At 63.8% G+C, this 10,654-nt stretch overlaps 1 protein-coding gene across 1 annotated transcript; it reads left to right on the plus strand.

Moving 5' to 3' along the window:
• Positions 1–3,250: 3,250 nt before the first annotated feature.
• On the plus strand, positions 3,251–10,654 carry LOC119096390 (mediator of DNA damage checkpoint protein 1; the record flags this gene model as incomplete). The annotated part of the gene is given in 2 exon segments (XM_037219262.1): positions 3,251–9,107; positions 9,884–10,654. Coding segments are annotated over 2 exon segments (6,048 nt in total), but the record flags the coding sequence as incomplete, so codon positions are not given.

The following is a 10,654-nucleotide window of genomic DNA, read 5'->3' on the forward strand; positions in this document are numbered from 1 at the left end:
GGACTGACCGGACGGTCACGTCCCAAAACTGTCACTGGATCCCGCCACTAACCACGCTGCTAAACACGCCAACAACGCCACGTTGACCTGGCGGCGCTTGCGTGAGCGGTGCAGATGTTGCGTGGAATCCGAAAGATCGGGATGGCCCGACCTCGGCCGGATTCTCACGTGCTTTGCATTCCGCAGTTCACTCGCCTGGTCCTCACACCTGGCGCGAATAACGCGGCTTGTTTAATTCGACAAGTGCCGTGGCGATGGCTCATCTGGCGGCCATCGCCTGCCCACTGGCGTGAGCACATGGCGTGACGGCGTGAACATGGCGCGAGGTGCCTTCACTACGGGCCGATGAAGCGCATCAGGTCATCACGTCATCATGGAGTCGTCTCCGACCAGCACCCTGCACCCGTCCCCGTAAGCCGCAGGCATGCGAGGCGGCGAGGCGCGGTGAGGCACCGCCAGGCAGTGCCAGGCGGAGCTTTGACGCGCCCCTGATACCACACGGCACCGCGGGATGCTGAGCTGCCGGCACATGACTCATACTGCAGGCATCCCCCGGGACGGGCGGCGCTGGTGCGGCGGTGAGCGGTCCAGTGGTGGGAAACTCCTGCCGCCGCGGTGGCGGTGCGAAGCTCGGGGCCGAGCTACACGGCCGCCAGGTCAGCCAGCGCCCTCGGCGCAGTGAAGCAGTGAAGAGATGTGCCAGGGGCTATCACGCAGTGGGCCTGAGAGCGAAACATTCCTCCGGCCGCGTCGCACCTCCCCACGAGGTGATCTCAGCCCGCTCAGCCGCTTCTGCGCTCTAGAGCCCAGCTCGGCAGCGCCGGTCCGATCGCCACGGGCGGCCGGGAGGGCGGCGGCCGTCCTCCCTGAGAAGGGAAAGTTGTTTGGGTGCCGCGACAAGCTTCCGCGTGAGAGTTACGATACCTCGCCAGAGTTCTCGGCGATTTATAAACAGGTGGGCGGTGATGAACGCTGCTTTACGAGCCGGGGACAAGCAGCGCGTTCCAACCCACGCTTGGTTCACCTGAACGCCCCGGCAGCGGCGAGACTTCAACGCGGGCGGGCACATAACGAACGACTGCAATAAATCACCATAGTATAACACCGCAACGTTCCAGCGCGCTCGACTGGCGCCCGGGTGGTGGAATGAAGTGATACCCACCAGCCGCTTATGATGCCCGCTAACCTCAAGTTACACTGGCAAGCCGCATTACGGGACGCCGGACATGCTCTTGAAATCACCAAAACGCTTTTGTGTTTTCTCGGAACTTGCTAGCGGTAGTGACCCCGGTTGTATGGTGTACTTCGACTCAGGTACAGTGGAAAGTAGTGGAGCGGAGAGTCAAAACCATTGAAGTCACTTGCGCATGTCATTCGCGCGATTTAATGATTTAAAATGGATCTGTATGACTTGTCGTTCAATAGGTCTAAACAGAAGTCATCCGACAAAAAAACACGCATCATCTGATGATAGTCAGCTTCACTTTGACTAACGAACCGCATCCAAAAGTAGTCTCAGTTGAGTTGCTGCAGGGTCAGCCAGTGTCAAAGAGAGAGAGAGAGAGAGAGAGAGAGAGAGAGAGAGAGAGAGAGAGAGAGAGAGAGAGAGAGAGAGAGAGATATATATATATATATATATATATATATATATATATATATATATATATACATACATATATATATGTGTGTATATATATATATATATATATATATATATATATATATATATATATATGCGCCGTGTTTAGACCGGTGCTACCGGGGTCGCAGGCCAAGGTGAAGGCAATAAAATCGCGGGTGAGGGGCACAGATGGTCAGGATTACTTCGAACAGCATGATGCATTTATCTGGATTGTTTCGCTTATTTCGGTCACGTCCTTCATGCGGACACGATGTTTAAACAGACCCGACCCGCGGATCATGGTCAAAAGCTGAAACCCAGGCTGCACGAATGCTGATTGTTCAGTGGGCTGTTTGGCCAGGTGGATGTCAGCAAGCCTGCGGATCTGATGCACCTGACCGTTCCTGGAGATCTCCGGGAGCTGTGGGCGACGGGGTTTTTGAGTTGAGAAATTGTCATTTAGTCTGTCGTTTATTATATATTCGAGGTTCCAAAGACTCCGGGCACCTTAATCTAAGGAGAAACCTTATACGGCACACGTGCCACATGAGGTTATCAGCCCTTTTTGAGGGTGTGCTGTCAGATGACAAGCTTTGAAAGCCGTTCATGTCTTTCCGTGCGGAGCGCAACGGGTTTCGGTATGATGCAATATTCCCAGCCATCGGTAATTTGGTATTCCACTGAATGTCTTCATGGATTAAGCTCACTGATAACTAAATCCCCCCCCCCCCTTTCTTCCCCTCCTCCCGGATCGAGTGAGGCTGTCTCATTTGGGTAGGCGATGTAGGGACCTACGAAGGCTTGCCGGAATGCCGCTCCTCCAGGCTGCTCGCTTTCGGAGATCTTGGCGAACCGAGGCAGCTGCGCGCGCCGAGCCGGGCTTTGTGATGCAGCTGTCTATGCCTCAGAGGCATCTCAGCGGACCACGAATGGCGGGAGGACCTTCCGTCAGCGATCATCACATGGCTGTCACTGGTGTAGATTTCTTACACTTACGAATGTGTATGGTTCATAGAGAGGTCTTCAGCTCCTGGCGATCAGGCATAGTCGGAGCAAATAGTTACGCTGAAGAGGCACTGTGGCTAAAATCCACTTTCAATGAGCGCGTAGCTACTGGATGAACAGCCAATACATAACAGCCTATTTGGAAGGCTCGATATTTTAACGAAGAAACGGCGGAGACTGTCAGTAATGATCTTTCATCAAAAAATATCGCTAGATACTGCCTTTTACCCCGTCTGTCTTTTAATGTCCCTACGGGTAAAAACAACGAAAGTTTGCCCTGGCACTAAGTTTCATTGAATGCGATTTAAAGTGATCAGGCCTAGTCCGTACGCAGCAGCGGAAAAAACGGATTCAGTAAGCGTTGAAAACAATGCACGTCGATCTAGTGATGCCTGGATAAGTCTGGTACGAGAAGCCTAACGCAACGACACATCGCACAAGCTAGCGGCACGTTGCCGTGGCAACACGCACCTGTCACCAACAGCAAGCCTATAGCGGCTGCATGAGGACATCACCTTGATCGCAAACCTGACGCGACAACGCAAGTGAAGTGCTGCTGGTATCCAGCATATCGATGCAATGGCGCGGCGACTCCAGTCTGACCCGCGTTCGGCTGTGCGTTTCAGGCCGGCGGCGTGGGTGGCGCTGCTGCTGGCGGCGGTCGCCGCGCAGACAACGGAGCCGTACTCATCGGAGCCCATCGAGTCGCGCATCGTGCGCAAGGTGCTCGATAACGGCACGATCGTCGAGTACGAGTACCTCTACTACTATGACTACGAGGACGAGCCCACCGCCAACACGCTCGACTTCGAAGACAACTTCGCCGAGGAGGTGGTCACGGAGGCAGCGACGGAGCCTCCCACGACGACCACGACCACGACGACCACCACCACCACCACGACGGAGGCGCCGACCACGACAACTGAGGAGCCGACCACGCGGCGCTCGCGGCGCCCGCCGCTGCGTGAGGTCATTGACAACGAGGTGACAGAGCGCACGCCGGGGGGGATCAGCGTGGGTCGCGTCGGCCGTCGGCTGACGGGTGGGCGCGGCACGAACCGCCGGCGGGGACGGCCCAGTTTATCCTTCACCGCCGCCCCCAGCACTGAGGAGCCCACCACCACCGAGGCGCCCACCACCACGACAACCACCACCACCACGACCACGACCGCTGCGCCCACCACTGCCTCCGGGACGAGCAGCGGAATTTTAGATGACTATTACGATTATCCCTACTCAGAATATTACGACTACCCCTACTTTGATGAGGAGGAAGTTGAGGCCAGCGCCGTGGCGGGTGAAAAACCGTCTAGCGTGTCCCACGACCAGTCTGTCCTGCCGGCCGAGTCGGATGCCGCTGAGACGACCACGGTCGGAGCCGTCACCGAGTCCACCACTCCTGCGGACAGCGGCGCCACCGAGACCTCCGACACCTCCAGGCTGTTCCCTGGGGGAGCGGTCGACAGGAGCGGCGAGGCTAGTCTGTTCCCGGTCGGCCTGCCGGCCGCCGAGCCAGATGTCACGACCAATCCCACTGGTCTGTTCCCTGGTGGTTCCGACGCCACCACCGCTAGCTCCAATGACTTGTTCCCAGCCCGCCCCGCTGACCTGTTCCCCTCTGTCCGAGGCCGTGATCGCGAGGCCACGTCAACTGCCTCGAGTCGGGACGAGGAGCCGGCTTCAACTGTGCCTATCTTCGACAACGAGGTCACATCCACCGCTCGCAGCAGCACGGAAGACGCTCTCTTCTCCATCTCTTCCAACGACTTGCCGGTCACGACGGTTTCCAGTACAGAGGAGGAGTCGATTCCGGCGGTGAGCATTCGCGGAGAGGAGGTGGCCCCCGCTCTCCCCATACGCCCGGCGTCTCGCGGTCGCCTGTCGCGCCCGAGCCGACCCCGTCTATCCCGGCCGTCTCTGTCGTCCGGCCGCGCGCCGCCTCGCAACAACATCGAGGCGAGCGTCCTGGGAAACATTCTCGGTCGGCCTGTCGACGAGTCCGAGCTCGAGCTCCAGCCCGAGCTTGGGTTCGAGCTGGAAGAGGAGAAGGCCCAGCTGGAAGAGACGACGACAACGACAACCACCACCACCACGCCGGCCCCGTCGGGTCGGGGACGCGGTCGGTTCCGTGGGCGTGGGCGTGGTCGTGGTCGCACGTCCGTCGCCGCTGCCGAGCAGCCCGCTCCGGCACGCACACCCACACGGTCCCGTGGCAGGTCCCGTCCCGCGCCGGCGCCGACGTCGGCGCCGACGCGCAGTCGCTCGCGCGGTAACCGCATCCGCACGCCTGCTCCCGAGACGCTGCCGGAGCTGGAGGATCCGGTCATACTGAGCAACGCGCGCCAGGGTCGCGTGCTGGGCCGTAGGCGTGGTGGCCCGAGACGCCAGTCGGTCGCCGAGCCGGCTGAGGTGATCGCCGTCGCGGAAGAGCGTCTGCCGCCGCGCACGCGCTTCCCGCCGCGCGGACCCGCGGTCGCGCAGGCGGAGCCGCAGTTCGACGAGACCACTACGGAGTTCAACACGCCGGTGACGACCGAGTTCAACACGCCGGTGACGACCGAGTTCGCCGACGAGTTCGCTACGGACATCGCCTTGGGAGAACTGGGCCAAGATGCGCCGTTTGAGGACGAGGCGACCACCACGACGGAGGCTACGGCTCAGACGGAGCGGGACCAGTTCCTCTTCCTCGGAGAGGAACAACGGACCGGGTCTGCGTCCGGGTTGGAGACAGACTTGTTTGACGCCACGACGTTAACGCCGGAGCCCACAACAGAGGCCGGCTTCTTCGAGGCGTTCACGCGGGCCGAACAGGCCCAGAAGGTCGACTTCTCCGGGCTGCGGCCGCGACCTGACCAGATCATCGAGCTGACGCCTGAGCCGCCCCTCCCCACCGAGGCCGAGACGACCACGACGACCACCACCACCACCACGGAGGCGCCGGAGGAGGAGACGCGACGCCCGGGCCGGCCGCGCGGCCGCGGCGGTCTGAGAGCGGGCCGCCGCCTGCCGGCCAGCCTCCGGCGCGGCGGCCAGCAGGACGTCGAGTCCAAGCCCGTCGTCTCTAGGCCGCCGTCGATCCGCACTCGCCGGCCGCCGCGCCCAGGACGCCGGCCGGCCCCGGAGCCGGAGGTTGTGGAGGAGGAAGTCGCCGAGGAGCAGGTCTCGGAGGACGCTGCCGCGCCGGAACCGGCGGAGGAGGAGGAGGTCGCGGCTCCCGCGCGTCGGCCGCGCATCAGGCCCGGAGGCCTGTCCCGACGCCCGCGCCCCAGCATCTCTCGCCTGGGCGGCCTGCGCGGTCGCCGCGGCCGCGGCAGGAGGCCCGCAGTCGAGGAGCCGGAGGAGGTCACCGAGCCCGAGCAGGCGCCCGAGCAAGCGCCCGAGCCCACGGCCGCGCCCGTCGCCGAGACGCCCGAGACGGAGGCACCATCACGCAGGCGTGGCCCCTCGGGGAGATCGCGTCCGCGCCGTCCACGGCCCGGCGGACGGCCCTCTCGGCGACGCGGGCGACCCACGGCCGAGCCGGAGCCCGCGGCTGAGGCGCAGAACGAGATCGAGGACGAGGTGCCGCAGGCGCAGCCGGAGCGCGCGCCTGAGGAGGCAGCGCCGGTCGAGGTCGAGGTCGAGGAGGCTCCCGCCCCTGCACCGAAGCGCGGACGGCCTGGTCGCCTGGGGCCTGGGCGCAGGGGACGTCGTCCGGGCGGCCTCCGCGGTCGAGGCGGCCGTAGGCGCCGGCCGGGAGCCGCTGCTGAAGAACCGGTCGAGGAAGAGGTCAAGGCGGAAACCGAGATCGAGCCTGCGGCCGAGGCCACCGTCCTGGACGTCCCGCAGGAGGTTCCCCAGGAGGAGATCGTCACCGAAGCGACGGTGGTGCCGACCAGGCGCGGCCGTCCCGGGCGCCTCGGGCGTCCTGCGCGCCCGGGGCTGCGGCCGCGAGGTCGACCCGGGCTGAGGAGACCTGGCCGTCTGCCGCTGCCCTTGGCCAGGCAGCCGGCCGCGGAGGAGCCCGAGGCCGAGACGCCCGCCGAGGAGGTCGCCGAGGAGGCCGCTGAGGAGGTGCAGCAGGCTCTCGAGGAGGCCGTCCCTGAGGAGCCCTCGTCTGTGGTGGAAGAGGAAGAGCAAAACGAAGTGGAAGAGCCCGTGAGGGGACGGGGTCGCCGTTTCCGAGGCCGAGGCGCGCTGGGCCGCCGTGGGAACAGAGCCCCACCCCGCGCGTCCTCAGCAGGGCGGAGGTCTCGAAAGAGGACCCAGGCAACGACAGCGGCGCCCGAGGTGCGCGAGGAAGAAACCGAGGAGTCCAACGCCGTGGAGGATGAGCCGGCGCCGTCGAGGAGACGCGGTCGCGGCGGCTTCCGGCCCCGCTTCTCGCGCGGTCAGGCTGACCCCGTCGTAGGCAGCAACGCTATCACCGGCCGCGGGCGTCGGCCGTCCCGACGTCGCGGTGGCTCGCGCAGGGGACAGGCCGCTGCACCGGAGGTTGTCGAGGTCACCACAACCACCACCACCACTCCAATCCCCGAGGTCAGCACTGAGGCAGACATCGAAGTTGCGGAAGAGCAGGTCATCACGGACGCGGCGATTGAGGACATTGGCTCGCTCGAGAACGCAATCCCCGAGGAGAACGGTACAGAGGGCAGCGCAGACTTCGCTTCATTCACGGAGGGGATTTTCGAGGGTGACGCAACGACAGCTGCTGGACTCGAGCAGGACGCTGAGGTCACCGAGACTGACGCGACCGTGAGCGCCGAGACGCCGGCCGAAGAACCAACCACCATCGAGGCGATCGCAGACGAGAGGATTACCACAGAGTTCATTCCTGAAGAGCCGACGACTCCTGAGCCTTCCATTCGTGGGAGACTGAGGGGAGGGAGGCGCGGTCGCAGACTGGGACGACCCGGTCGCAGGCGCATTTCCCCCAATGCCGTCCAAGCACCCGTGGCTGAGGTGGCTGATGAAACGGAAAGTTCACCGGTTCGGCCAATCAGGACGAGAGGTCGTCCCTCTCTGCGTGGTCGACCCACTCGGCCTGAGCCCCAAGAGGCTGAAGAAGTCGCCGTCGACGAAGCTCCTGTCGGAAGACCTAGGGGCAGAGGGCGTCCCCTTCTGCCAGCCCGCATTGTTGCTACCGAGGCCGAGGAAATAGCCGAGGAGGAATCACCAGTTGAGCGTCCGAGGTCCAGGGGCGCCTCCACCATTCGCCGCCGGATAAATGTCCGTAGGCCAGCAGTCGCTGGGGAAGAGACCAGCAGGGTGAGCCGGCCCCGCGGCCGGGGCCGTCGTCCGCTGCGACCAGCTGCGATCGAAACCCCCGAGGTCATCAGCGAGCCCGAGGTTGCCGACGAACCCGAGGTCACCACTGAAGACGAGGCCCCCGAGGAGACGCCGAGGGTCAGAAGCCGACCTTTGCTGCCCTCGCGCCGGGCATCTCAAGAGCCCGAGAGCGCCACTGAACAACAGGAGCAACAGGAGGCCCCAGTGGGTCGGCCGCGCGGCAGAGAACGACGGCCATTCCTGGGCCTGCGACCTGGGGCCAGGAGGCGTGGATTTCTCGGCCTCGCCTCACCGGGGCGGACGCAGCCACCCGCAGTAGAGGAACCGGCGGACGAGCCGGAGGAGGAGCAGCCCGTGGAGGAGCAGCCCGTGGAGGAGCAGCCCGTGGAGGAGCAGCCCGTGGAGGAGCAGCCGGCCGAGGAGCAGCCCGTGGAGGATACCAAGAGTGCCGATGAGGCCCGGCCGTCACTGACGGGGCCAGGCTCCCGCCAGCTGCGGTTCCGCACGCGAGGCGAGGCATCGCTGCCCAACAGGAGTTTGCCGCCAGTGATCGGCGGCCGCAGCGTCCTGAGTCGGCCCGGCGGCGGGCGCCGCCGGCGCCCGCTCTTCGCCCGCCCGCCGGCCGCGGAGGTGCCCGTCGAAGAGGAGCTCGAGCTGACCCCGCAGACGGAGATCCGGCAGCTGACCGCGGAGAGCGAGCCGACGCCGGAGCTGCCCGCCGAACAGGAACGCCCCGAGGCACCGGTGGAGAACGAGCCCGCCCTCGAGGAGCCGGGCGCGGAGGAGAGCCCGGCGCCGGCCGGGGAGGCCACTACCCTGCCGCCCTTGTTCCGGCGCCCGTTCAGCGGGGGTCGGCAGCGGGGCACTGGGCGGCGCGGCTTCGTGCCGGGCACGCGGCGCCGCGGCAGCCGGCCGGGCGGCGAGCGGCGCATCACCTCACTGCTCGCGCGCTCCGACTCGCCAGTGCAGGCCATCCTGCTGCCTACGGTGCCGCCGCCGGCCTCCACCGAACCAGTCCCGACCGAGGAGGTCCCCGCGGAGGAGGTTCCTGTGGAGGAGACCGTGGCTTTTGAAGATGCGGCCGCTGTCGAAGGAGGCGCCGCCGAAGAGAGCGCTGTCACCGAAGAGGAGCAGGAGCTGCTGTTGGTAGTCGAGGGTGAGAGAGTAGAGCAGCTGGAGGACGCGGTGGAGGGGTCTGGAGCGGCGATGGAAGGTAATTGGTTTACTTACCCCTGCTTTTACATTAATATGCTTATATAAAGTTTAGTGAATAGTGTCTGGTTGAAGCCGGATTACTGGTTTCGGTGGCTTGTTAGCCTGGTGGCAAAGCTTTAATTACTCGTTATATGGCTTCGATCTCCGTGAAATAAGATAAGCTTTGCCTGCTTTGGTTTCACATCCGCATAGAATAGCGACTTGTATGTGGATGCTGTGGGCTAGACAGCAGACAAACCAGAGGCGAAGTGTACAGTGTCCACCAATGCAATACGCACCGCCATTCAGTCCTTGGGCTAAAACACACAGTTTTGATGACTTCACCACCTCTGATGGCTTGCTATAGCGGGAACCCTAAGCAATACCGGAAGCGTGCTGAGACAAGACGCTTTCGATGGTGAAAGCTCTCAGAGTTTCGAACACTGGGCCATCGCATCCCCCCCGTCAGTCTCAGACTGTCCGAATTACAGTAATGACAGTAAAAAGGCCGAATACTACACTGTGAACACATTTGCTTCTGGTTTGACTGCCGCAGGTGGCATTGTTGGTGGCATTATTGGAGGCTTGTGCTCGCCGGTCACGGCTGGTGAATGGAACTGGGTGATGGGTGCCCGTACAGGCCGCACGGAACGCGTCTCACTCCACCCCCGGAGGTGGCAGCTGACCGAGCGAGGCGCGACCGTGCTGGGCTTGACCCGACCCCACAGGACGTCCGGCCGGCGGCAGCAGCACACGCGCCCCTCTGCAGACCGTGACCGACCGCCCGTGTTTCAGACGAGCAGCAGGGAGAGTCTCCGGTGGTGGTGGAGGCGGCGCCGGCGGCGGAGGAGCCGGCGGCGGAGGAGCCGGCGGCGGAGGAGCCCGCGCCGCGACCGCGGTCGAGGGCCTTCCGCCCCAGCCGGGCCGGTCGCATCGGCCGGCCGTCGCTCTTCGAGAAGCTGCAGGGCCGGCCCGCCCGGCCGTAAGCGCGTGACCCCAGACGAGGTCGCGGCAGAGCGACCCCACCGGAGCCGCTGACGGCGCCCCGGGGGTGGGAGGGGAGGGGGGCTGCTCGCGGCGGCCGCGAGACGTCAGGCACAGCGGTATCGACCGCACGCCCGCTGGAGTGTCAGCCCGGTCCGAGGACAGGATGGAGGAGAGTCGAGGCGAGCGGCGAGTGGTCGGGTGACAAATCAAAGATGGCCGCCGCCCACGGCGGCCCCGGCACGGCGTCGGGGCGCCATCGTGTTCATCCCCGAAACATCATCCGTGTATGTTTACGTGCGTGGGTGCGTGTGTTGAGCGTCGTCCCCTAGCGCTAGAGGCGCGTGGCTGTAACTGTACGTTCGGCGTGAGCTCGAGCTGCAGAGTGAGACTGTCCGATGACCCGCGCTCCCAGCGCCGGCTGTCAGGCGTGCAACATAGTTCCAAGCAGTACTGAAGTGAGCGTGGCAGCGACATCTTGTGTAATTCAGTGCCATTTTGACATGATCATTGACGTGTGAGCGAGATCGGTGCATCTGAGAGGCATGGTATTCGATGACAATACATAAATGTCGCACAAAA

Source organism: Pollicipes pollicipes, unplaced genomic scaffold (assembly GCF_011947565.3).
Source record: "Pollicipes pollicipes isolate AB1234 unplaced genomic scaffold, Ppol_2.1 Scaffold_4295;HRSCAF=5057_pilon_pilon_pilon, whole genome shotgun sequence".
NCBI classification, from domain to species: domain Eukaryota; kingdom Metazoa; phylum Arthropoda; class Thecostraca; order Pollicipedomorpha; family Pollicipedidae; genus Pollicipes; species Pollicipes pollicipes.